The sequence below is a fragment of the Girardinichthys multiradiatus genome, chromosome 6, assembly GCF_021462225.1.
Source record: "Girardinichthys multiradiatus isolate DD_20200921_A chromosome 6, DD_fGirMul_XY1, whole genome shotgun sequence".
NCBI lineage: Eukaryota > Metazoa > Chordata > Actinopteri > Cyprinodontiformes > Goodeidae > Girardinichthys > Girardinichthys multiradiatus.
In genome coordinates this window covers 32,648,431-32,676,420 of record NC_061799.1, presented here as the reverse complement: position 1 = coordinate 32,676,420, position 27,990 = coordinate 32,648,431, and the positions used below count along the sequence as shown (strand labels likewise).

At 38.2% G+C, this 27,990-nt stretch overlaps 1 protein-coding gene and 1 pseudogene across 4 annotated transcripts; both read left to right on the top strand.

Moving 5' to 3' along the window:
• The first annotated feature begins 455 nt into the window (after window positions 1–455).
• Window positions 456–6,507, top strand: LOC124870130 (annotated as a pseudogene).
• Window positions 6,418–27,092, top strand: atcayb (ATCAY kinesin light chain interacting caytaxin b). 4 transcript variants are annotated; one of them, XM_047368494.1, is made up of 14 exons: window positions 6,418–6,597; window positions 6,969–7,144; window positions 11,640–11,746; window positions 12,980–13,029; window positions 13,102–13,329; window positions 16,073–16,231; window positions 17,974–18,076; window positions 18,490–18,621; window positions 18,776–18,862; window positions 19,665–19,763; window positions 23,076–23,111; window positions 23,202–23,249; window positions 23,464–23,502; window positions 25,433–27,092. In XM_047368494.1, the coding sequence occupies exons 3-14, from the start codon at window positions 11,670–11,672 to the stop codon at window positions 25,443–25,445; spliced, it is 1,071 nt and encodes a 356-aa protein (XP_047224450.1). In that variant the 5' UTR covers window positions 6,418–6,597; window positions 6,969–7,144; window positions 11,640–11,669; the 3' UTR covers window positions 25,446–27,092. The 4 variants fall into 4 exon arrangements, with proteins under 4 accessions (XP_047224450.1, XP_047224449.1, XP_047224448.1 ...); XM_047368493.1 differs by having other exon boundaries at window positions 6,418–6,682; XM_047368492.1 differs by having other exon boundaries at window positions 6,418–6,885.
• Window positions 27,093–27,990: the final 898 nt, after the last annotated feature.

Below are 27,990 nucleotides of genomic sequence, written 5' to 3'. Positions count from 1 at the left end.
GATTAGCAAATGCACAAGCTATGACAGTAAGAGAAGTATGTATTATTTTACAATGGTAAGAGGGCTGCAGTTTGTGTATACAAATATGTTTAAAAGAGGTAAGGATTACCTTAGGAGGTTCATAAAACAATCTAAGATCAAATTGAATCTGTAAGGAAAAATATTTTTTTGAGATGGCCAACCAGGGCTGTAAACTTACTCTAATGTTAATGAGAGGGAAGATAAATGACGCTTATTTCTGACGTTTCTCATCCAGCCTGGAAAATCAGTCAGACAGGCCTTGCAGTTCTCTGATGGTAAAACAGAGGCTGTGCAGAGTATGGATTCATCTTGAATCTGATTAGGTCTGTGTAAAAGTTATTTCAAATAAGGTTTTTCAATTTTTCATACCTGCATATTTTATAAAGAATGGCCTTAACATTTTTTTTTTTTTTTTTTACAGAAACCTTCTCCCGTCTAATCTGGTGGAAGCTTGTTTCAGACAAGTAAGATTAGTGATGTTGGTTTTGATGTTTTTACATGTAACCAATCTTCAGCTACTCATTTTTTGTTTTATTTAGTATGTAACAGTTCATCCCAGCAGTAATTCTTCAGGAAATCCTGTAGCCATCATCAATATGACTGGAAACAGTGAGTCTTTTCTGTTTCAGATGTGTGTCATATCAAACACATTGTATGTTGCTGTTGTTGTTATCTTATATTAATATTTAAACCACAGTTTGACCTTTTTCTTACTGTTTAGCACCAATGCAAGGAACTGCAGATGGCATCAACACTGTAGGTTTGTTGATGGTCTCCATTGCTTTTGGCCTCATTCTTAGCAGTATGGAAACAGACGGAAAACCTCTGAGAGATTTCTTTAACTGCTTGTATATGGTTGTTATGCGTCATATTAACGTTCTCATCTGGTAGGAGGCTACATTAGATATTGCATGTCAGTGTTCAATCTCGATATTTTGCTGTTGGTTCCATCTAGTGTTAAGCACTGGTCATTGCGTCTCTATCATTCTACGTCTCTATATTACAGGTATTCACCGGTGGGAATTATCTTCCTGCTGGCAGGGCAGGTTATTAAAATGACGGACGCAGCAGATATAAGTCGTGATGTTGCCATGTACACTCACTGTGATCACTGGGTTTGTCATCCATGGCTCATCTATTTTATAGTCACAAGAAAGAATCCCTTGAAGTTTTATGGAGGCATCCGCCAGGCTCTCAGTACAGCCATTGGGACTTCATCCAGGTTAATAATAAACACTGTAAACAATGAAAGGTGAATGGTTTTAAAAGCATAACTTCATATCTTATGTGCTTTTCAACAGTTCTGCAACCTTGCCTGTTACTCTCCATTGTATGGAGGAAAATCAAACAGGTGACTCGCTTCATGCTCCCTATAGGTGCCACAATGAACATGGATGGTACCGCCCTGAATCAAGCAATGGGTGCTTTATTCATAGCCCAGATCAATAACGTAGACTTCAACCTTGGACAAATCATTGTCCTCAGGTACTTTTTTATGAGTCCTATTCTGGCATTTTAGGAAAAACATGAAAAAACTGATTGATTACTGACACAAGCATTCAAACAATCCTTAATTAAAACAAGAATTGTCAGTGGTCGGGGAAAGCAACAATAGAGATATCTACAACTGAAATAGGAAAAAACATATAGATCAGTTAAATATCAATAATATACATGCATTATATATAGTTATATGTATGTCATATTGATGTAGAGATTAGACCCTCATGTATTGTGGTTGTTTGAATTAATGTGTAGGTACAAATTTGTCACTTAGTCAATTTTGTATCGAAGCATATCAGTTAATGTTGAATAGTGAGAACAACAAAGGGTGGCACCAAGCTTACCCATGTGACAGCTACAGTAAATATTTCATTGTATCTTTTCATGGGACTACACTGAAGATATAACAGTTTGATACAATGTAAAGTACTCACTGTAAATTTGCTGTCCCTTCAAAATAACTCAACACGCAGCCATTTATGTCTTCACCGCTGGCAACAAAAGTGTGTACACCTCTAAGTAAAAAATGTCCAAATTGTGCCCAAATAGCCATTTTGCCTCCCCAGTGTCATGTGATCTGTTAGTGTCAAGAAGTGGTGCTATGACTCCTACACTCTCTAATCCTGGTTACTGCAGGTTCTACATGGCACCTCATTGCAAAGAACTCTCCGAAGATCTGAAAAAAATAACTGTTCCTGTACACAAAGATGGCCAAGGCTATAAGATGATTGCTAACACCCTGAAACTAATCTGGAGCACAGTGGCCAGGACCAAACAATGGTTCAACAGGACACGTTCCACTCGCCATGGTTGATCAAAGAAGTTGAGTGCACAGGCTCAGTGTCATATCGAGAGGTTGTATTTTGAAATTAGACGCATGGGTACTGCCAGCATTGATGTAGAGAGTGTAGAGAGTGTAGAGAGTGTCTTCATCGGCTTTTCGGAAGTGGAGCTCTCTTGTTGGGTTGTGCCCCTGTGAGGAGGGGATTTATGGCATTTGTGTTTGGGGACATGTGTACCTTGTCTGTGTCCTGGTTGGGGTGGCCCTGTGGAGAAATTCATGTTGGGATTCTTTGGGGGTGGATGGTTCATGAGGATGAGATTGTAGTTAATTGGGGGGTTTGGCCTGGGGGCTGGGTTGGGGGTTAGGATTGTAGTTTAATGGGGGTTTCGTTGGCCCCGTCCAATCTCCTCTATGTCCACCTCGTGTCCTGGGGGGCAGGTCTGTGGCTCCTAACATCCGCTATTGAATATTCTTATGGAGAAACCCTAAATACAGAAGTGCGCTCACATGTACACTCACAGGTGTTTGGATCCAGGTGTTTATAGACACACAGATGTACAGGTAGGCTCTATATTAAGCTGTAGTTTCCACGTAATACATCCTGTATGAATAAGTACCGTGTGCTTTCTCTCCTTTTTACCCGACTCCTTTTTGCCCAACCTCTTTCCCTTTCTGTCTTCTGATTTTCTCCTTCGTTTCCATCTCTGTGTCCATTGTATTTGAATTAATCTCAAAGCAGTTTCTAAAAAAGAGTTTTATGTATATAAAGTGGAGCATTATTCCAAAAGCCGTAATGCTCCAATTGTGAAAGTAAATCTCTTGGCCTTCTTCTTGGTGCTCAGACAACAATTCTTAGTAGTATTCTGCCGGACAGGACAAGGTAAAAAAAAAAAAAAAGCAACTGGAAATCAAATCAATATTTGGTGTGACTACCCTTTGCCTTCAAAACAGCATCAAGGTACACAGTCTTTGAAGGAACTCGGCTGGTGGATTGTTCCAAATATCTTGGAGAACTAACCACAGATTTTCTGTGGATGTAGGCTTTCTCACAACCATCTGTCTCCTCATGTAATCCCAGACACACTCTAAGATGTTGACATCATGGTTCTGTGGGGGTCATACCATCACTTCCAGTACGTCTTGTTCTTCTTTACGCTGAAGATAATTCTTAATGACTTTGGCTTTATGTTTGGATTTGCTCACTTAGTATTTTGTAAATCGATAAAAATAAACAATCATCATTTATATTTCTGAGAGCATTCTTTGTGTGCAGCATTTTTCCACACCAGCCTAAAACTTTTGCACAGTACTGTACATCTTGATTTTCTACCAAGCAAAGGCTGCTGCCCTGACTGTGATGTGTGGAAAAACATCCCACAGTGTCTACATCTAGTAGGACTTGCAGCAGGTTGAAAGAACAACCTCTGGCTACCAACTGCCAGATTCTCTAAATAATTACTACCCTTCCACTGCTTTGATGAGTTCTTTGCATTTCCACAAACTTACAGTTGTATAACCGCTTTCTGCCACAAGTAAGGGAACTATAATTGATAATCTTAACAGAACTTTAGGCTTTACAGAAACTCTCATGCCTTTATAAGCCTAACCTTTTAAATTTCAATGGTGTGTTGATGATTTTTGTCAGATATGACATAGTAACAACTTTTTTTCTCTTAGTCTGGTTGTCACAGCAGTAAGCATTGGTAATGCGGGTGTCCCATCAGCTGGGATGGCATCCATGCTGATTGTGTTAGGGTCAGTTGGACTACCCACTGAGGAAATATCACTGCTCCTTATGGTTGATTGGATTTTGTAAGTATAGTAGTTTTTACGATTTAGGCATTTTGTTGTAAAATACTTTGGGTAATTGAAGTTAAATGTTTTGTAAAAAACAATATAATCAACGTTCCATTTAATCATGTAAACATATGTAATAGTAGTAAACATATATCTCGCAATTTTGACCTAATTTAAAAGAAATTGCACAAAAGGAGAAAACGACTTTTATGACTATTTTGAACCTCAGATTTTTTTGTGTTTCCTTGTTTAAAGGGATCGTGTGCTGACAGCTATCAATGTTCTGGGTGACTGCATCAGTGTCGGTGTGTACAACATCTGTTTAGGCATGAGTTGCAGCTGTCCAGTCCAGCAGGTAAAGACTAGGTGTTGGAAGAAAGTCAACCACTCTACAAAAAATACGAGCATAATTATGTGATGTCTTTCAAAAAAATTAATGTTTTCTTCTGTTTTTTGTTGTTCTTGTTTTAAGAAAGGACAACTTCTTAGGAAATTACCTTCACACTTTGTTTTTGGTTCACTATGAAGATTTACACTGTCTACACATAATTTATGTGGTTTTAAACTGTTTTTTAAACTGTTAGCAATGAAAATGTGGGAACTGAATTTTTGTCTATAATATTGATCCATATGCAGACATGCAAGAATCCTTCAGCTTCTAGAATGGACCTCCAAGACGGTGGTGGCATCATGAGTCGAGAGCCAGAGGGTTATCTGGCAGTTTCTGCAAAAAAAACCAAAAAAAAAACTGTTTTGCTAATATAGTGAAAACAGTTAATAAAAAAATAGAGATTGCATCAAAGATAGAGGTCTCACTGTTGGTTGGCAAGAGGTTGGGTGGTCTTACTGCAGAATATCTCAATACACTGGATCTCCATGGATATCTTTGTTAGCGCTTTTTAAGGCTGTCTTTATTTAACTCAGAAAAATCTGTTAAAACATTTTATTTTTTAGGACATAGGTCCAGATTGATCTTAAACAAAGACATTGAAAATCAGATTTGGTAAACCTATTTCACACCAACCACCTCTTATGCAAATTTAGACATCACTAAATGTTCTAAAGTTGACATCTTTTGTTTTACAAACCCAGTTTCACATTGTCTCTTCTATATTTCTTCAACAATTGTAAGGTAGATTGCCCTCAGTGTGGAGCACACAAATGTTAGTGCTCTGATAGTGAAACCAGCAAAGGGCGCTTAAACAAGTCATGGAGTTTCTGGGCACCCAATTCTGAACACATCATAGGAGGTTTGCCAGATTTATCTTTAAACACTGCAGAATCTCTTGACATCTGCACTACTATGACATCTGTTTCCTTATTACTTGTATATGTCAATAAAGGTTTAATCTAATGTTGTACATGTCCTCATATGATTGGAAGAGTTTCGGTGTTCCAGAGCCATTAGCTCAAATTGTTTCAGCGGTTACATATTGAAACAGAGTTAATATCATCTTCATGTCAGAGGAAGTTTGTAACGTTCACGAATTATGAAATATTTAATCCTGCTAGTCACATCCTGGGGAAGGATTGACCACAACATACAATTCACAGCAGAGTGCCTAGGTTTTGCTGAGTACAGTGCTGAATGAAAACACGTAGCACTTTCCTTTCACAAAACTCCATCCAACAGTTCAGGTTGAATAAAAAATGACTGCCTCCCTACCAGAGCTACCCTGGTCATCTGTCTTTACCCTGGTAAATGGAGGAAATGAAGGGGGAGAGTAAACAATGCCTCTGGAAAACTGGAAAACTACCCTGGTTTTGAAAAGGTTTCCTGCAGCTGATACACGCCTTGGGAAATAATCAGTTTGTTTTTCATACCCACCTTATGCTGTTCAGGTCTTATTGGGGGACTACGGGGCTTGGGCACAACTAAAGTTCAAAGGCATGTTCAGCTCCTCTAATTTTATTTGGCGCTCTCTCATGCCACCTTATGGCTGACCTATTTAGACTATGGTTAGAACCATTAAATAAACATGCTGGGATACAAAACTTTCCCTAAGTAATCACAAAACGTTGTAAGTACGCAAAAAAACTGTAGTTCTTAGTACATCTGTTGGTAGAAGAACAGATTATTTTAGCTTGCAGTATTCTCATGTGCAGGATAGCAAAACAAGTAAAGATACCAGAAATGCATATTTTTCTCCAACATTCAGTAAAAAGAGATGATCAAACTGCCGGTGCGTTTGCTGAAAAGCATCGTCAATATGAGTGAAATGCTACTGTGTGTTTACTGTCATTGCACAGAGCTCACAACAGCTGTGAGCAAAGCAGGAGAGAAAGAAAGGATGGGAGGTGGCGACCACGTCACGGTCAACGAGCAAGAGGAAAGGAAGAGGAGTTTCACAGAGAGTGAGGGAGGCTATGAAAGATCATGGGAAAAAGCAGGAGAGAGATAGGGGCTGTGTTTGAGGTAGGAAGATGCTGTTGCCAGGGAACAAGGCTGAAATAGAAGAAACCATCTCTTACAGTTCAGAGGCGGATGAAAGGTCAGTTAATGATGGATACAAAATGGACTGAACTGCAGGAAAAGGGATCCTGACTACGGACAGCCTTACAGAATCAAAGAAAAAGGTAGGCAGCTGGGATTACATAACCATCAGAACACTGCTCCCATACGGCTGACATCATCCGAAAGGATTAGAGCCCGGGGGTTTTAGCGTTAGTGGGTGGAGGAGGATGAGGAGGAGACAGAGGCATTCAGCAGAGACGCAAATAGCGGGAAAAGAGAAAACAGAGGGATCGGCACAAGAGTTAGCATCATCTTCTGTCCAGCAGTCAGTCCAGGATCCGGCTCAATAAAACATGTGAGCATGGTGATGTCACCTCCAGACTCTCTTAATCAATCTTCTTTCCACAGTAAGACAAGACTGGACCCCACTGGCAGCATCAGTAAGCAACAGGAACTGTTCAGCTTCCCTAAAAACAGGAGAGCACCACCTGAACAGGTAAACAGTGATGACCCCCGGTCAGCAGCTTTAAGGAGGGGCAAGTGAAGAAAGGGAGAGTCGGCCGAGAACTACATCATTATATAATGTGAGTGTTTTGCAAGATTTATTTTTTCTGATTGCAACTGGATAAAACAATCCACCTGAAGGAGTTTGGGTTATTTTGTGTGGGATGCAAGCAGTTTGTCAAATACAATGTTTAATTTTCAAGGATAGTCCTTTAAAAATAGACTCTGGTCTCTATTGTAACATGAATCTAAAGCCAGTTCTAGCAACCACACTACGTTAAACTCAATTAAACGTCATAAGTCACTCTCATTTTCCATCAAAAATCTATTTCATAGATAAATCCTACCTCTTCAATGAGCTATCTTTTTTAGACACTAGAAGAAGAATCAGGAGATGTCTGTATATTTCTGAGGATGAAAAGTTTATTTAAAATCATCAGAAAGATGATTCTAAATAAACATTTTGATTAAATATTATAAGAAGAAGCAACACAAGTTAGGTGTCATTAATTTACTCACTAATATCTACTCTCTACTGATTATTCAACAAAAAGAAAATATTATTAAGACTACAAAAAAGATGAAAAGGGGAAGTTTTATGACAATAGCAAATTAAGATTTTAAAATGACTTAAACTGATTAAAGTCTACAATTTAACACAAGCTTATAAGTACATTAAGCGATGCTCAGCGGACATCCAACGTGTATGGAGAACAAACTGGAATCTTGCACAGCTTAATACAAAGATAGAGAAATGTAAATGTAACGTATTGTAGCAGATAATGCAAATGACAGAAACAACATATCCAGTTCTTGAAAGGTTGATCAGTCTTCTTTTTGAATCTGTTCTTGATGGATTCTAAAGTTCTCAGAACTGAGCTCTCAGAAAAATGCACTTCTGTGAAAATAGTCGTCTTGAGGGAATGACAAGACAATCCGATGTAGACTTGGGGAGAGCCATGTCTTTTTAGACTGTCAAAGATAACATCTCAATGCTCCAAAAATTTTGACAAGCTATCACTTAAAAATACTTTCTATTTTATGACTGGGGCTTTTCAACTTCACTTTTTAAACACATTTTATTGCATTGAATAAAAGATTCACAACTGACACATTAACAATCTATATTTGAAGTCATGACTGATCGTAAATTAATACAAAGATTTCCCAAACATCTGAATGAACAAACAAAAATTATTTAAATAAGAAAGACTTTGACATTTGGAAGCTTCAATGAACCTCTAGAAAATCCAGTTCCTGTTACTGAAAGGTCAAATCCAAGATGTGCATGTCCTACACAGAGGGTTAAATTCTTTGTAAAGATCATTAGGTTTTATTTTACTTTTTAGAAAATGGATTTACTTGCTGTTTTCAGGCTTCAGACAGAGCAAGTTACAATAGAAAAATGTTTAGTGTCAAAGCTAAGTCTGATGACGATTTATTTTGTTAATTTCAACTGATTCTGATCAAACCTCAGAAGTGCTCTCTTCATAAAGTAAATTAACTGAGGTCATAACATTAAAACAGAGTATTACCAAAAATACTTTTGATCTTTTTGCCTTTAAATAAAGACAAGTTGAGAAACTGAGTTTATAATCAATACTTACATCTGGGTTGTCTTTAATCCTCAATGGGCTTACAAATGCCTTTCAAGCTGCGAGCCAACAGAAATACGGCTTTCTCAAGTGGGAACTCCGCTTCTTGACTACTTTTCAAAGGGAGAGAACCTGTCAGGAAATAAACCTGTAATCACTGTCTTCTGTTACAGTTTGCTTTCATCTATTTTGTATTCTGGTGGGCACGAAGGCAAAGGCAGCCCTGCCATCTGGACACAAATCCTCAACAGACACGTGCTGCTGCATCATTACTTTGTTTCTCAGATGTTCACTGAATGAACAAGAAAGGCATTAAAAGTGACATTTGCACAAACTAGAAACCTTGTTCAGCAAGGATATGCATATTTTTATGTGAGTACCGGATTAGCCTTAGGAGTCTTTATTAAAATGCAGATGATGGAATTTTGTGTTAGGTATGCAAAAAACTTGTTTACGGGTTTAAACAGTCGACCTCGATTCCCCAATCTGAGCACAGCAGCATCAAGAGCCTGTGGGCACAGAGCATGTGCCCACAGGCTCCTTTTTTTTTTTTTTTCCAGAAATAGGCTGCCTGTGTCAAATCAGTTCCATCCCAGTGGACTAATGGGCTGTGGTGATGTCTGTTAAATAAACTCAGGTTGGGACAGACATTTATTTGTGTAGTAGAATCATTTGTATGGGTTTGCTCTACTTAGCTTGACTGATACTTGTATGTCAGGCTGCAACAAATGATTCAAACACAGCGCACATCGAAAAACTAAATATAAAATAAATGTAATAGTTGAAGACCTTTATTTTGGTTATGTGGATGCACATATGAGCTGACTGTGTTGCCTTCAGGGAATGGCTGCTGTATGACCAAATCAGTGTTTTATTTTAGTCTCCTTCCCTGTGGATCTGGTGTTATGCATTTTTATAAAGACGATATTCGAGCAAAGTAATTACAACTGTATGTTAGAAGTTGACGTGTTGGCATGCTCAAACTGAAAATGTCTTGGCAAGATAATTATACAAATCCAAAAGCAGTCTTTAACTCAAATACTTGTGCTTTTTATGTACTTTAGACTTTTCATCATTTATGCATGAAGGATGAACATTTTGTAGATTTGATGAAGGCTTACGATTGTGTTCCCCAGTGCATCCTGTTGGGGGAGTGCCGCAGCAGTTGGGGAAGCTAGGGCAATTTTTATGGGCCATCCAGGGCCCTGTGTCACCAAAGCAAGACCTCTGTCAGCATCATTGTTACAAAGTTAAACTTGGTTCGAATGCATGTTGGACTTCACTGGAGCTGTACCTCAATATGTAGTTGTGGAAAGGAGAGTGTTCGGTTTAGGACCCTTATGCAGATGATGTGTTACTGTTGGTGTCTTTAGGTCATGACATTTTGAAACACTGGAGCTATTTGCTGCCAAGTGTAAAGAGGCAGATATGAGAATAGGGTTCCTCTCAGTTTGATGCTCTAGTCTGTTATGGTGAATTTACTGATACATCCAAGTTCTCTTACCTATATTCTCAAAATATGGATCATGACCAAAAGAATGAGATCTCTGATACAAGGGGCTTAATTGAACTTCCTCCTCTACAGATTAAAACTCATCTGGGAGCACAGCATAGGTGCTTATCTGTAGTCAGCTGAGGTGGTTCAGGCATGTATGTTGAGCGGTATTATTGGTTTGAGTAACTGGGCTTAAGGCTGACGTAGAAGCTTCTTTCAAATAGAACAAAGCGTGTTTACAGTGAAAGCTTTAACTCCAGCTTTTTGTTTTTAATTATAAAGGGAGTCACCCAGGGCTCAATATTAGACCCTGTTCTGTTTTCCAGGATTTATTAATAACGATGGCAGGTATGTGCGTACAGCTAAAGTCCAACTTTAGACAGAGGATGCCATACTTTATTTAGTTGACTCTATTCTATGGCAGGCTGTTGATGAGCTTCAAACTACCTTTCAGCTGCTGACAATATCACACTGTATGCCTTAAAGTTGGTTCTTTATGAGTGATTCAGTAACCTGCGATGTGATGTTGTTTAAAGTAACAGAGCTTTAAGTTGGTTTAGAGGCTACCTTTCATGTGGAAAACAGTGTGTTTTTCAAATTGAATAAATAAACCTTTTGACGATTTTAAAATGTGCCCCCCAAAGCTCAGTTTCATGCCCTGTTTTATTTTACAGTTTTTCTATATAATATCAGCAAGATTATGTCCGCAATCAAAGTGCTGCTTTATGCGGATGATACCTTGTGTTATTCAGTTTACACTAAAGCAGGCCGCTGACATGCTTTAAACATGAAATAAATAGCCTTTCAGCTCCTGCAGGCAACAATAAATGGCTTTAAGTTGGACCCTAATGTACATTAAACAACATTAATGTAGTTTTCCCAATATTGTTCCTAAAGATGTTACTGGCATTGATAACCTAGGTGAAGCTGTTATTAAAACACCGTCCTACAAATACTTAGGTAAGTGTCTGGATTGTAACCTTATTTTAAAGTCCGAACGTAAAATTTGGCATTTACTATTACTGTTCTAATTTATTGGTCATGAAAAAACTTGTTCAGGCTACATTTTAAATTTTTCCTTAACTTTTGTTTCCTCCACACTTTGCTGTTTAGATTTAGTGTACTACTGTTGTTTAGGTTTTATGAGGAATTTGCTATATAATATAATATAATTTGCTATAATATTGTTTCTTGGCCAATATCAAACCTAAGACAAGAGCACTGGTATATGTAATGTACAAAGCTATACGGAGTAAAACCCCTTTATCTGAGTACATTCATCGTCACTTATGAGCACTTGATGTAATATGCGGCCCTCAGGTTGGCATCTCTTCAGAGTATCCAGAGTACCCCAAAATGTCTTCCGAGTTTTGACCCTGGGTCAAGGACAAATCTTCAGAGTTTAAAACTGTTTTAAAGGTTATAGCAGTGTTTTACCAAGCTATCTCTCACCCTTGATTTATTCCATCTTCCTGTCATTCAAAGTGAGCTGAAGCCCATCCTCCCTGCCAGAGGATGGGTACAGCAGAAGCCACTTTACGCATGGACAGTATGGAGGTCAAGGACGAGTGGCAGGACGAGGACTTCCCCAGGTATTTGTCTACATGAGAGGAAGGTTCAGAGTATGTGGTTACATTTTGCCAAAGTGGTGTGCTGCTTGAGACAAACAGGTTGGATAGCAATGGAAAATTAGTCATGTGTGTGCCTGTCAGATGCTGAGGGGTAGTAGGTGTGTTCTTTCCGTTATGCAGTCATTACATGGTGACACTGTATCATGTCAGGGAACAAAACAGCAGCTGGCAGAGCATAAAAAAGAATTAAACATGTCATAGTGACAAGCAGTGAAAAAATTATATATTTTTATTATATTGTTCATTCTTATTTACTTCTATCATATATAGATGTATATGTCTGCTGCCTCCTCATCTAATAATACATGCACAAGAATGGAAGTTAGAGTTATGAGCAAATATAAAAATAAAAAAACAATTAAAAAAGACTACATCAGTCCCTGTTTTGCTTTTATTTCTCTAAGCAATAACCATGATGGTGTCATGATTTGTTTGGGTTTGGGTCTTGCCTTTGTATTGTTTATGCTCTCCAGGTGGTGCTTTATTAGTTAATTCCTTTAGGTTTAATTTCTTACTTATCCTTGTATTCTGTTCATGGTGCAGTTTTGTTTATGTTCTGTTACGTCTATAAGATTTGTACTTTGGTTAGAATGTTTCCTTGCATCTCTGTTCAGCTCATTCATGGTTTAGTTACCACTCCCTGCCACAGTCATCTTGTCATCAGTTTCATACAGTCCACCTGAATGAAACTGATGCCAATCAGCCTTCCTGTCTTACCTGTGCACTAAATGCTCTCTCCATTCTCTGCCTCCCCACCATATTATACTGCTTGTTTCATATCATGTCTGCTTATGTCCATGCCTGCTTCTGGTTTCCTTATGCCTGGCTGTAGATTTCATTTTGTTTTATTTATTAAACATTTCAACTCACTGTGCTGCCTTTGGTTACCTGTCTGCATTTTGGGTCCACACTAAGAACCACACTCTGACAGTTGGGGTAGACCACACAAATTCATGACCTGAAGAATGGTTTTTCAAATTTCTTGTGTTCTCAGCCCCCTTACCCATGATACCTGCTAATTAGTAGAAACACTTTACAAAACCACATCTTGCTGCAGTAGTTATATAGAATAAACAGTGAGAGTATTTCTACTGTTTTATTTGTTTAAGTGAATAAACAGATTTGCTTTTAAAGTGGTGGCAGGGGAATATTTAGGGGTATTGATTTATCAATTTATGTGTGCTCTCTGTGCAGGCCACTGCCAGAGGATGGAGACTCATGTGGCCTCACTGACAACAGAAGCAGTAAGTGGAATAAATACCCAGCCTTGGATTGTATACTATAAACTGTAAACTAACACCTGCCTGTTGTTGCAGATCCTCCCACCAGTCTGAATGTTGGGGAATCCATGAACCAGAGAAAGCGCCGTACACTGGTAGCCCCCGACATGAACCTGTCCCTGGATCAGAGCGAGGGTTCTGTCCTCTCTGATGACTTCCTGGAAACGCCTGACGACCTGGACATCAATGTTGATGACATTGAGACTCCAGATGAAACCGACTCACTTGAGTTCCTGAACAATGGCAACGAGCTGGAGTGGGAAGGTCAGAACAAAGGAACATTTAGATTATGTCTGTCCAACTCTGGTCCTCAAGTTGGTGACCTGCTCTTTTTTTCCTCAAACACACATTACTAAATTACCTTTTCAGCACGTCATGCGACTTGGAAACATCTCAAACATCCAGAACACCAGCTCTTGAGGATTGACAATGGACACCACTGGATTTAGATGTTTAGTGCTGACATGGTTTGGGGCAGGAGATGCATTATTGTTAAATAAGGGTGTCAGTCATTTTCTACCACTTATTCCATAGTGGGTCATGGGGGAGCTGGTGCCTATCTCCAGCAGTCTATGGGCAAGAGGCAGGGTACACCCTGGACAGGTCGCCAGTCCATCGCAGGGCAACATACAAACAACCATGCACACACTCATTCATACACCTAAGGGCAATTTAGAGAGACCAATTAACCTAACAGGCATGTCTTCGGGCTGTGGGAGGAAGCTGGAGTACCCAGTGAGAACCCACGCATGCATGGGGAGAACATGCAAACTCCATGCAGAAAGACCCCTGGCTGGGAATTGAACCCAGGACCTTCTTGCTGCAAGGCAACAGTGCTACCAACTGCACCACCGTGCAGCCCAATAAGGATGTACTTTGTAATATTCTGCTACCAGGTTGCTAGACATTCTTATCTTTTAAACTTGTCTTAACAATAGCTGTTCAGTCTTTCTGAAGGTACTTTAAAGGTTTTCTTCGGCAACTGTTTCACTCATTCATTTCTCCAGCCCCTGCAACTGACTTGTTGCACATTGTTCAGAGTGTCCCTAAACATGAGGAAGGTTGACAAGCAAAGATCTGAAGAGAAAGTGTTGCTTTTTCTTCAAAAATAGGAAATAGGATCCATCAAACACCTGACAAGATCTGAGAGAAACATCATCCACAGAGCTGGCCCAATAGATAATTTATGTGATTGCATAGGACCCCAAGAGTGTCAAGGAGTGGTTTTGGGTTGGACTAAAGCGCAGACAAGAGCTTGGTAGCAGCATTGTGAAATCCAGAGCTTTATTCAAAGTATCAAAACGTAACAAAAAACACACTGCAGGTACTGACCAGAGTAGAATCCAAAACTTACAAGGCTGAACACTGTAGGATCATGACATGGATGAGGGTAGCGAGTGTGAGTGAGTTGTAACACAACAACCTAAGGCCTAAACACTTAACAAAATAGGAACCAAAAGGGAACCCTGACTAAAAAGTAAACAAAACTAAACAAACACTGACTGAACCAAAACTGAGGATGAAGCAGAGGAAACGAGGACTAGAATAAAAGTAAATAATAACTAAAGATAACCTATAAAGGAGGAACTAGAGAACAAAGATAAACTAGGGGAACAAGGCTAAGGGGGACCGGAGAACTAATAATAATAATAATAATGAAACCATTCTAAGAACAGGAAAGCAACGCCAAGGGAACAAAGAGTGAGAGGAGAACACACTTGGAGGCAGAAGAAAACCAGAACTGTAGGAAAAACAGAAAACATGTCCCCAGCATGTGTGGTTATCATGTTTTAATTTAATTTTAGAAAGACATGATGGTTTTATTTTTTAATAAAAACTAAAATTAAAATAAGACATGATGTTTTTTATGTCTTATAACATAACATAGTGCACTTTTCAGTTAAACTTTGCTGTTGAAGAACCAAATATTTTTAAAGGAGGACGTTAAGGTTTTTCCATCCTGCACACTTGATTCTGGGTTTTGTAGAAAACCTTATAGAATCAATGTGGAAAATGAATATAAAATAAATAAATGTGTTTGTGCTTTTTGTTTATTAAATACCGAAATGACTGATATAGCCATTTCAGTGGTTGATCAGTATTTATATGTAAAATAAATTGTGTTGAAGGCAGAATTCAATGAAACTTGGACAATAAAAACGGAAGTGTAGTGACACTACCTTGTGTGTTTTTAGGTCCCCAAATGAGGAGATGATGATGCTTTTTCTTCTTTATCATTATCATGATCATCTTTAATTGTGGCAATAAAGGGCAATGAATGGGGAAAATAGGCAGAAGGCAGGTTGAAATGAAATATAATAATAATAATAATAATAATAATAATAATAAACAACAATAAAAATAATTTATTGAAACTAAAGGTTCAGAAATTACAAGCTAGAGATAGGGGTAACAAACAAAATCCAAAACTGCAAAGACACAAGTAAACATGATAAGTGAAAAAGCTGGAAGGACTGGTGGCTCTATATAGGAAACATAACAGATATAGAAAGATTACTGGATGGGCAGCTGCTGTACTGACAGACTGATAAGAAACAGCTGCGGGGGGAGCAAAAAATTCAGTGTGTCAGTATGTAAATTTTAAACAAACACCAAATAAAGCTTCGCAGAGTAAAAAAAAAAACAATTATTAAAAAAAATTATGTGAATTGTTCATCTATTTATTCATTCCCTCAAAACTATTTGTGTTTTTTTTTTTTTTTTTTTGCATAACAAAAACTAATCTAAACTAAATCAATACAAATAAAAACTGAAATATTTGAATTTTACTACTACAATATTATGCTTTGAATGTTTTTATTTATTTCATAATTAATAATAAGCAAATTACATGTTTAAACTGTTCACAGACTGAATAACTGGCAGGAAAGATACAGATGACTACTAAACACTCTGGCCTGCAGCTGCTTGACGTCACTTTGTTTTGCTCTTTTCTTTTATTGTCTTTTCTTTTCTTTTCTTTTATTGTCTTTTCTTTTCTTTTTAGATGACACTCCTGTGGCCACAGCCAAACGTCTTCCAGGTGAAAGTGAGGAGGAAAAAGACTCCTCTGGTCGTCTGTGGCGAACGGTGATAATCGGCGATCAGGAGCAACGGATTGACATGCAGATCATCAGATCTTATCTGCGGGTGGTCACTCATGGAGGTTAGCTAAAGCATCTGTGGATTGGAATCATAAAGAATAGTTTCAGATAAGGCAGAGCAGTTCAGAAACCAAAAAACAGGCATAACATGATGAATACCTGCCTTAGAGTGTGTTGATATCTGAAAACCATTGCTGAACTATTATAGTTTTGTGGCAGGTTTCATTATCCTGTTGAAATAGACCACAGACATCAGGGAATACTGTTTCCATTACAGCGTGCATATGGTCTTTAAATGTGTCCAAGTAACATCATGTGGATTGCAAGACCAAATGTTTTCCATCAGAACTTTGTTCGTAGCATCAATTCAATTAAATTAAATTTTCAATTCAGTTTTATTTATATAGCGCCAATTCACAACACATGTTGTCTCAAGGCGCTTCGCAAAAGTCAGGTACATACATTCCAATTAATCCTAACAATTGAACAGTGCAGTCAGATTCAGTTATTTATTCAAATTGGATAAAAAGTTTTTCTTACTAAGGAAACCCAGCAGATTGCATCCAGTCAGTGACTTGCAGCATTCACTTCTCCTGGATGAGCATGTAGAGACAGTGGACAGTCACTGGCGTTGACTTTGCAGCAATCCCTCATACTGAGCATGCATGTAGCGACAGTGGAGAGGAAAAACTCCCTTTTAACAGGAAGAAACCTCCAGCAGAACCAGGCTCAGTGTGAGCAGCCATCTGCCACGACCGACTGGGGGTTAGAGAGAACAGAGCAGAGACACAAAAAGAACACAGAAGCACTGATCCAGAAATACTTTCTTTGGGAAGGAAAAATAAATGTCAATGGATGTAGCTCCTTTAGTCGTTTCACCTAGAAAGAAAGAACAGATAAACTCTGAGCCAGTTTTCAAGGTTAGAGTCTGAAAGAGAGCACATATAATTAGTTACAGTTAAGCTCAGTCAATCGCCATGTCTAAGAGAGAGAAAGGGTTAAACACTAAAAGACAGGGCCATGTGGATCATCGGTAGACGGTGAGCATTAAGTTGTTGCCAGCAGAAGCTTGGACAATTCCCCTCTCCAGAAAGGTGTCACAGGTAGACAGGCAGATTGGTAACACCCCACAATAACTGCAGTTTTAGAGATGTTTTAACCCAAAGTTCTATCTATCACAATTTGCATATTGCCAAACTTTTTTAGATACCTAAGCTTATCTATTTTTCCGGCTCCAAACACAATAACTTTGAGGATAAAATGTTCACTTGCAGCTAAAGTTATCCTACTTTTGTAGGACCCAATGCAGAAAAGACAGCTGGTAGTGAAGATGAGAATTTATTAAACACAAAAAACTAGAAAACCAACAAACGAAACTGTATAGAAACCATGGGACTTGATGAAAAGACGAACAGTGTTATTCACTTGTCAGTGTTTAGAGTTTTATGTCTGATCGATGTTTATTATACATAGAAATTTCTGACTTAGGTACAGGTTAAATCCTGAGTCTAACTGATGGATACAAGAAACATTCTTTTTGCCATAGTCAAAAGATTTTCCACCATTTCCTAAGAATGTCATTATGGGAAAAGCCCTGAAACTGCATCCAGATTACAGCAGAGTTCAAAACCTGCAAAATAAAAAAAGTCAGAACAAGCCAAATAAAAAACATATCTCAAAGGGTTTGACCCAAAACACTATCACAGCAAAGCAACTGACACATCAATAATGAGATCGGAATAAAAAAAAAAAAAAAATCAGAAGTGATCAATCCCTTAAATGTGTCTTTTTCTCTCTGTCTCAGGATATTATGGTGAAGGCCTGAACGCCATCATTGTGTTTGCAGCCTGCTACCTCCCTGATAGCAGCTGTGATGACTACACATACATCATGGAGAATCTGTTTCTGTACGTTCTTCCTCTGTTGTCTAACAGCAACATACTGCATCACCTGACCCGACTTCAATCTCACTTTTACTGCTTAATTCACCAAACATCATTTATACACTATTACTTTAAATACAATTTTACAAAGGATATATCATAATTCTTCTAGGTTTTCCTTTTCAGTTGTGTTTAGGTTTGTAGCTTATGATAGTTATACTGCATTTATGATTGAAACTGAGAAATATCTAAAACAAGAATTACACACAAATCAGCTGAGAACAGTCTTCAGTGTTGATCAGCATTGTTACTCTGATGCCCTCAGGTATCCGGTGGATGAAAGTGAAGTTGAAAAATGTGGTTCACTCCTTCATTTGGCTCAGACACTGAAAAAAAACACCTTTATTTTAAGCTAATCTTGTTTGTTTTCCTGTCAGGTACGTTGTTAGCAGCCTGGAGCTGCTGGTGGCTGAAGATTATATGATCGTTTACCTGAATGGAGCAACTCCTCGCAGGAAGATGCCGGGAATCAGCTGGCTGAAGAGATGCTACCAGATGATTGACAGAAAGTAAGAAAACCGACATCAGTAAGAAAAATGACATCCAAATAGTTTCTTGTAATGCAACTTAGAACAGTAGCAATATAATATTATTACAGAAAATGAAAATAATAGTAATAAATGGGAGCTCATTAACCCTAAATCTTTCCCTTTGTCTTTGCAGACTGAGAAAAAACCTCAAGTGTCTGATCATTGCACATCCAACATGGTTCATCAGAACTGTCCTGGCTATCTCAAGACCATTCATCAGGTCCGGAACATCTATTCTCAGTCATTCTGCTTATTGGTTGTAATTACTCCCCTCAGTTTAAAAATAATATAAAATATTATTCATAATAATAAGTAAGAGATGTCACTGATTTCCTTTTTAATTTGTCCAGGTCTGACCTTGGCTTCATGAGTTTTCATATTAACCTACAGTTACATTTACTATTTGACTGAAGGTTTTTAGCTTGCCCCCACATTCGTTCCTTGACATTATAGCCATCGATAACACGTGGAGACAGTAATATTTTCCTGGCATTTGGTCTTGGAATCGTGTCTGGGGTACACCCTTTCACTACAGGCTCAGTTAGGTTGGGGAAAGAGGGGTCAATGTTAATTCTACTAATGTGAAATCAAGGTATATTGTCTTTTATTTACAGAGATGTATTTACCTTTCCAATGTATGAAAAAAGATACTCTATAACAAACAGAAAACCATTGCATTTTCCTTATTAACAACGAAATTATGAAGATCTTCCTCTGTATGTTTACAGCTAGTAAATTTCCATAACTCCTAAATAAACAGTTTAACTTTATAAACTTAATTTTAATATGCAGAAACCTTCAAAGAAAATTTAGGCAGTTTCTTAATAAACATAACAAATTATTTAAAGATTTCAGATCTCTATTTGCAATCTACAGTATATTTCTGTGTAAGAAGTCGAGCACTCTTGGTGGCCACCTGCTGGTCGAGGGCCATAAACAGCAACTCATGTTCCTTAAGCCTGGGGTCAGAAGCTTGTCCGACCAGATAATTGTTTACTTATACTTCTACATGGTTTCCACAGTGTGAAGTTCATGGATAAGATTCGATACATTCACACCCTGGAAGAGCTCAGCCACATCATCCCCATGGAGCATGTGCAGATTCCTGACTGTGTGCTGCAGTAAGTTATCTCTACCACCAAGGGTCACTGTTGAGATACCACATCTGTCCAACATATAGGCGACTATACATAGACAGAAGAACATGAATGAATGAATTCATTCATAAAATTTAGTTTTTAAACATAATGAGGAAAAAAATCATTACAATTTATGTGAAAAACAGACCCTAAAACACAGCAAAAACAAACAAAAACAGTTCATGTTCCAAAAGATTTTACACAATATGTCCCCTGTCATCATTAACCAGAAAAGAAACTGGCTTATTTTGCCTCTCCTATAAAAACATCTGATGTCTCAGAATATATGCAAAGCAAATTCTAATCCTTAATCATCTAAAAACCATCTGAAAATCCTCATTGTGCTATTCATGTTCATTTATTTCAAGCTCATTTCATAATTTGACTCTCAAAACTGAAACACATCTGTATGTTCAGTTCTTATTTTACAAGTTGTAAAAACACTCGTGCCTTTTACATGATATTTTTCTTCCTTTAATTGTAAGGAAACATAAAAAGAAATTTAGGAGGGTTTCATTCTAAACTCATCTAAAATTATTTCCATAGTTTTCAACTACAAAGTTTAAATAAAACATGCAGTACAACGAGAAAAGAAATAGCCTGACAGCTGTTTGTGGATCATTTATGGGAACATAAACTGTTTCAGTAGTTCCTCTTAAGCTGGCAATGACATTTAAATAAAAGCCAGAACACTTGACAAAGGGTAATATGGAAGCAAAGGTCATTATGTTCGAAATAGCTCGGACCCACATACAGAGAACACTCAGGAGGAGGAAGTAAAATAAAGGTTGTTTATTGAAGATATAGTCAGGAATGGAACAGACGAAATATCTCACTGTGAGGAGAGAAGTGAAGAGAATGAACGAGTGAACGAGTCACTTGAGACCACTGGCTTTATCTGGGAAACATGGAATGTGGGATGGATACGAAGACTTGCAGGAAGGCAAAGACGAACAGCAGATGGACTAATTACCGTCTCAATCTCATAGGGACCAATGAAACGAGGTGAAAGCTTCCTAGACATGGATTTAAGGGGCACATCACGTATCCAGGTCGATACTCCGGTGCAGGTCTGCGTTTGCGGTCAGCAAAACACTTGTTTTGATCTGCAGTGCGATTGAAGCTCTGGACAGTTGAGTTCCAAATGGTCTTACAGCGGCAGACATGTTGGTGGACGAATGACACAGTGATTTCTCTTTCATCAGCAGCAAACAAGGGTGGCTGATAGCCCAGTGAGGTCTCAAAAGGCGAAGGTCCAGTGGCAGAGGAGATGTGAGAATTTAAAGCATATTCTACCCAAGGTAGATATGCGCACCAGTCAGAAGGGGGAAAAAAAAAAGAAACCCGCCCCTAGTGGTGATGAGGAAGGCCGAATAATGCCTGCAGATAAGGAATCTTTTATATATTCTTCCATAGATTTCTGCTCAGGACATGAAATGTTGTAGAGTCTGCAAGAGGGCAAAGGTGCGCCTGGAAGAAGGTTAATTGCACAGTCATAGGGTCTGTGAGTAGGTAATGATAGAGTCTTATTCTTGCTATACACTCCCTTCAGGTCATGGTATTCTTGAGGTACATGAGTCAAATCGATTCCTTCGTCCTCACTGCTAGCCTGTGGGGGTAGATTTGGTGTGAACGCTGATCTTAGACAAGATGAATGGCAGTTAGCGGACCAGGACTCTATACGACACCTTGACCAGTCTAGATGTGGGTTATGTTGTCGTAACCAGGGGAATCCTAAAACCAGAGAACCTCGAGATACTGGAAATACAAAAAATTATGTTTCTTCCCTATGAATGCCAGATAAGAGTAGTTCCACTGGCTTGGTTCATTGTATTATCTGTTGTAGTCTCTTTCCGTCTAAAGCTAAAACTGAACGTGGTGATTCAAGGGACTCCACTTCTATTCCTGCCTGGTTTACCAAATCCAGATCTATGAGATTCTGTTCGCAGCCGGAGTCTATAAGTGCAGATACAGTCAATGTACGGTGACCCACAGGTAAGCTGAATCTGGGGGCTTTGCTATTCTGAGCTTGGGTCACCAACCACCCCTTCAAAGCCGGTGGACCCTGTCTTTTATTGGCCCAGGGCAGCCAGGACAGGTTGCTACATAAAAACACTGCCTAGAAATTCTTCGTCTTTGTCTTTCTTCAAAAGATAAGCGGGTTCCTCCTAACAGCATGGGCTCGGGTTCGGTAGATGATTGTTGTGATGAGGCCTTGACAACGGATGGAGAATTACTCCTTAACTGGGGGCGAAAATATGACTTTTCTGCTCGGGCTCTTCTTCTTTCTCTTATTCTGTTAAACGAGGTCGAAGTACAAAGCATAACTTGGAGTGTGGCTAGAGTTTGTACCACTGTGGCAAAACACTCTCGCATTGAAGTGCTGGCAGCCTCCTGCTTAAGTACTCCTTCTGGCAATCAGTGGAATAAGTCGCACCTGTCACCTTGCACACCTGAGAGCTCCAACACCACCTGAGAATGAGCACATGTAGCAAGCACACAAACCCAGATCCTGACAGCAAATTAAAGAAAAGTTGAAAACTATTGTCCTGTAGATCCTCCACAGGGAGATGTGCATGTACCAATAACAACTACCCTATCCACAGCTTACGGCCACATACTGTATGGTTTGATCAGTACAATTAGGATATTACTCTTACAATGTGCCCTTCACACTTACTTGATTTCAATCTAGTTAAACTCCTCAGGGAAACACTGAAATATCTCATTATAAAGCTTAGAGTATCAGTGATGTTTAGGATTAACAGTAAAAGGTATTTTTCAAGGCCCTGACTCAACCGTATTTAAAACCTGTGGTCTATGTTTACAAGCCAACTGAGTGCCATAATAATCTAGCAATTCTCCCAAGAGGAGAATTCAAAAAGAAAAGTTCGAACACATCGCCAAAAGCCTTTAATGAATATTCACCTCATTAATGGCTGCAAGCAAAATTCTGACCTGAACTCTAAATTGCAGTTTTACGTTTCTAACATTACTAAAGTTTTATACAATCCCAAATTATGAGCCTCTAAAGTTTAATATTAGAGAGGAAACCCATGACAGCTTGTTCTTTTGCAGAGTGCATACAGGTATTCATATAGTTTTAACTATGATCCTGGTGAATGTATTTTACAAATTGTTTGCTACACGATGGAATAAGAGTCACGGCGGCCAAAAAAATCTGTTGCTATTATACATCTCCATTTAAAAAGAATTTCTTTTGTTCTGTATTACTGCATAAAAGTGGAAATTAAACAGCACATTATTCAAAGATTTTTTATTTAATTTCTTAAGGTATGACCAAGAGAAGATAAAAGCACAAACGTTGAGGTAAGCCACAGATTTTCTTGACATTTTCTTTAAAAAAAATAAGAAGTTTCCCCCATGATCAAAAGTAAGCATACTGGTCTTTTGATACAGACAGGATCAAGAGCAGCAGGAGACCAAGTCCAGTCTTCCTAAAGAAAGGTGACCTCATTTTGCAGAACATACCATCTGCTTCATTCAGTTACATTATGCAAGACCCTCAGACATCTTTTTTTTTTTTTTTTAGATCTATTTAGGTCACATCATTAAACAATTATGGAACTCCTGGTCATTATTTGTGAGCTAATCTTTAGTATTAGACATCCAAACAAATAATTATGGTTAATTATTGTTTTTTTAAAATATTATTTTTTAGGCCAAAGTCAATGTTAGCAGATGTTGGTCTGTCATTAAGGTAAGGCGTGCCAGTCATTTAACTGTCCATCATTAACTCTGCACCCCAGCTTGTAATGTCAGCCCTCTGTAACTTATATCTGACAAACACACACACACACAGGGACATGTTGCTTTTTACACACATTTGCTTATGTGTGCAAAAGACACACGATACAGCAAATTAAATCCTGGAGAAAAGTCAAGAGGGAATCCAAGTCCTAGCATCCTAGTTATTCTATCAAGTCAAGTAATTAAAAAACCCTCTGCCAAAAATGCTAATATTTACATGACATATACAGGATGACAGTAGGTACCTTGCAAAAGTATTCATAGCACTTGAATTTTTTTATATTTTGTGAAGTTACTCAACAAGTTTTGTCTTTTGTTGGGATTTTATGCAGTAGACAAAAACAAAGTAGTGCATAGTTGTGAAGTGGAAGTAAAAAGATATGTGGCTTTTGCATTTCATTAGCAATAAAATTTTGACAGGTTTGACTCGCATATGAATTTGTCGCTTTTACTCTGATGCCCCTAAATAAAGTCCACTGCAACCAGCTGCCTTCAGCCTATTTGGCAAATAAAGTAAATCTGTGATTACTTTAATCTCATTGTAAATCCAACTGTTTTGTGAAGGTCTCAGAGGTTAGTTAGAGAACATTGTGAACAAAGATTATAAGACCAAGGAACACAGTGGACAAGTCAGGGAGAAAGTGGTGGAAAGCTTTAAAGCAGGTTTAGGACGAGCCTGAAAAACCTGTTAGAGGCTGCGAAAGAGTTGGGATTGAGGCAAAGGTTCATCTTCCAGCAGGACAGCAACGCTAAACATACAGCCAGAGCTACACTGGAATGGTTTAGATGAAAGTATATCCATGTGTTAGAAAGGCCCAGTCAAAGTAAAGACCGGAATTTAGAACAAAATCTTTGGTAAGACTTGAAAATACATGTCCTTGGATGCTCTCAGTCCAATCTGACTGAGGTTTCTGTAGAGAATAATAGGCAAAAAATAATTTTCTTCATGTGCAATAATCCAAAAGATGTGTGGATGTAATAGAGGGGCTGAAAACAGATGCATGCCACCTTTCAGATTTTTCTTTTTTCGTAAAAAAAAAATACATGAATAATTTTTCTACCTCTTCACAATTTTGTATTGCTGTGTGTTGATTGGTTACATTAGATCCCAATGAATTACATTTGAGTTTGTGGTTGTGACTGGACAAAATGTTAAAAACATCAAGGGGTGTTAATACTTTTGCAAGGCACTGTAGATTAGTCTTTAGTTACAGTGAAGTATGTTTTGACATGAAAATGCTAGCCATTACACCCGATTAAAGAGTGATTTGAGGAACAACTGTATTTGGGAATATGAACCTTCTGAATGCTGCTCTCTGATGTCAAGCATCAAGCCTGGCTCAATTTTTTTGCCAAGTCATGGTTTAGGTTTTGAAATCAGGGCTGCGTGTGAATCCAAATCCAAATGTTAGCTAATCCTCAGACAGGCACCCCAATGTTACATAAAACACAGCTGCTCCACTCATCTAACCCGCCCTGTGCAGAACCTGCCAGGTCTATTTTTACTGAGCTTCACAGACAAGTCATAAGCTACTGTAAGAAATCCCCACCTGAGCCAGTCAGGGTGGGTTGGAGTGGGCAAAGTACATGGGGTTATTTCAGAAGTCCAACCCCGTGAGCTGTCCTGTGGGGCCGAGCACTCCTCTCTTCCCTTGTATATCAAAAGATCCGGCAGCCAGTGGACTGGCCGACATCACGGGAATGGAAACAGGCACTGTCTTCCAACCAGTCTGATGTGTCGGGTCGGATTTGGTTTAGATTTAGAGCCTATGAACTCTACATACTACTGAATCCAAACAATATCTATGTGGCGAATGCACATGTTATTGCACAAAGGTTGCACAAATGAGCAAATTAAATTATCTGTATTTGCATTGCAGAAGTTTGAGTTGAAGATCTGCTGAGGAATGTTGATTCAGTAAACTGGGAACCAGGATCACCAGCTTCTTTCACAGAACTAAACCCCCAGAACGGACCCATTAGCTGCAGGACAATCACTCCTCAGTGTTTCTCCTGTTATTCATTTCTGCCTGTTCAGAATCTGTTTACAACAAGATGTTACAGAACAAAATTTAAACTGTGCTTCCTGCATGTAAAACTGAGCTGTACTATGAAGCATGGCAACTAATTTGAACTAAAAATGCTACTCCTCTTCTTGCAGACTTTCAGTCAACCTATATATATATTAATGTAAGGTGTTGGCACATGAATGGGTTTTGTTAGATTTAACAAATATGCTTATTGAAAACTGATGTGCAATGACGTTCTTCTTCTGAAACATGTTCTAGATGTTACTGATGCAAAAATACTGTACAGTTGTCAGGTTAACCAGCGTTAAATATGCAGATGGCATGCTTGTTTGTATCCTTTCCTTCTTTGGTACATGTATGTCTTGTTTTTAAATTCTAAAAATACGAAATACTTTTTCAAGATCGAAAGACTGAATTGTTACAGATAAAATAATATATATTTAAAGAGAGAGAGTCTGAATAATTGCTTTAAGTGTTATCTATGAAAATGTGCCATTTAATGTTTTTAAAGAAAAAAATAAAATAAAAGAGCCAAGTGGAATAACCCGTGTCATGAATGTTAACCTTCAGTGCTCAGTTGGAACTCTTTCAACAAAGTACATAATAGTTAGTATTTTTATCTTTTTATTGTCATTTACTCAGCCTTGAACCTCTCTGACAGGTGAGTTATTAAGCGATGTAATTATGATCTATGAGTCCTTATGTATCAGCTGACTGTCCTTTAAAAGGTCTCATCTGTTCTGCATTCCCTTGAAGTGATCCTGATCATGTATGCTACACACACGAACACACACACACATCCACACACACACACACACACACACACACACACAGATAGATATATAAATGTATATATATATATATATATATATCAAAAACAATTGATTGCACAAGTTTGAGTCCATTGTGTATTTTCTCAAATCCTCACAAGGTCAAAATTATGCACGCAGGTCTACTACTTGAATGTCCCTTGGCAAGTAGTAATGAAACCCCACATTTTTGTTGCCATGATCAACATCCTGGCATAATTCTGCCTTGATATTCAACCACTCTTCTTATCATGACTGGTAGAGATCATGTAAATAATTGGGTTTCCTGATATGGACCCAGCATCTTAGTATTCTCCATGACATTTCAGCAAGGCTAAGGTCAGGGGCTTTCCAGAAGAAAATCAACCACTTTAAACGAGATACTGAAGTGAAGAGAAGTCACATTTTCAGCCAGAATTGTTCCATGAGCTTTATTTATGACTAGAGAAGATGTGTGGTTTCTCTAACATTCTGGCTACAATACGATAGATAAGAGAAAATCTGCAATAAGTTTAAACTTGCATCAATATCTATGTTTTTATTACAAATGTGTGTTGTAACATCAGTTCACCTCACAATAAAAGCACAAAATGAACATGATGTTCACTCACATGACGAGTATGTAGATTTTTGACTGTTACTGTATATTGAGCATAAATGTTGTTATTGCACTCCAATACTTCAATAAAACCTAAGAGGTTGCTGGCTTTATTTTATTTTTTTGATTAGTTTAAATAAAGAATAATAATAATAATAAAAAATCCTTTTGAACCCATTTATTTCTTGTTTGTTAATCCAGGTTATGGGTTATTTTTTTTAAACTACTTTTTGGTAGCATTTTTAACTTAAAACAAATTTTTCTGGGTTTAAAAACCCAACCTGTTTGGGCTAGGTTGGACTAAATTAGTAAACTTGAATGGCATAATTACCCAAATTAGGTTGTTTTTTACCCTGCTGTTTTCAGTGTTTAAAATAATAAGAAAAAAGTCTGCTTTTTATGGTAGAACCAGGCATATTTGAATGGTTTGAGTTCTCTGAGTTTTTTCTCCTTTGTAATATATTTTGTTAACAAACGTTGGTCTTTTAGTCTCACAGTGCCACCAACCATCACTTTTTCATCAACTTAGCCCTGGCAATGAAACATGACACCACGTCAACTTATATCTAGAATTCAAAGTTCACCTCCTTCACACCTTTATCACTCAGAGAGATAAGGAGAGACTGTAAAATTGGTTCTAGTACTGGTCAAAAACTGTCTGAATGCAAAATAAGCACCAGGAATGGCTGTGCTCATATCCGGAGGTGTGTAACGACCGAATCTGATAAGCGGTAGGCACTAACCTTCAGAGAAACATTTTATCACAGCTTTAGTTGAGACCTGCGACATTTTGCTCACATGGCGGGCTGCCACATACTCTGGTTGCATCAGAAATATGCGTGATGCAGAAGCCAGACACCAAAGACTAAATATAGAGCTTCTGGTTTGCCAGGGTAAAGCAATGCTTTTGCATTCATTTAGAGATTTCAGAATGTATTGTTGAGTTAAATTGTCTGTACAGTAGGATGTAATTTTCTTTTACTACATATGATGACCTTTCT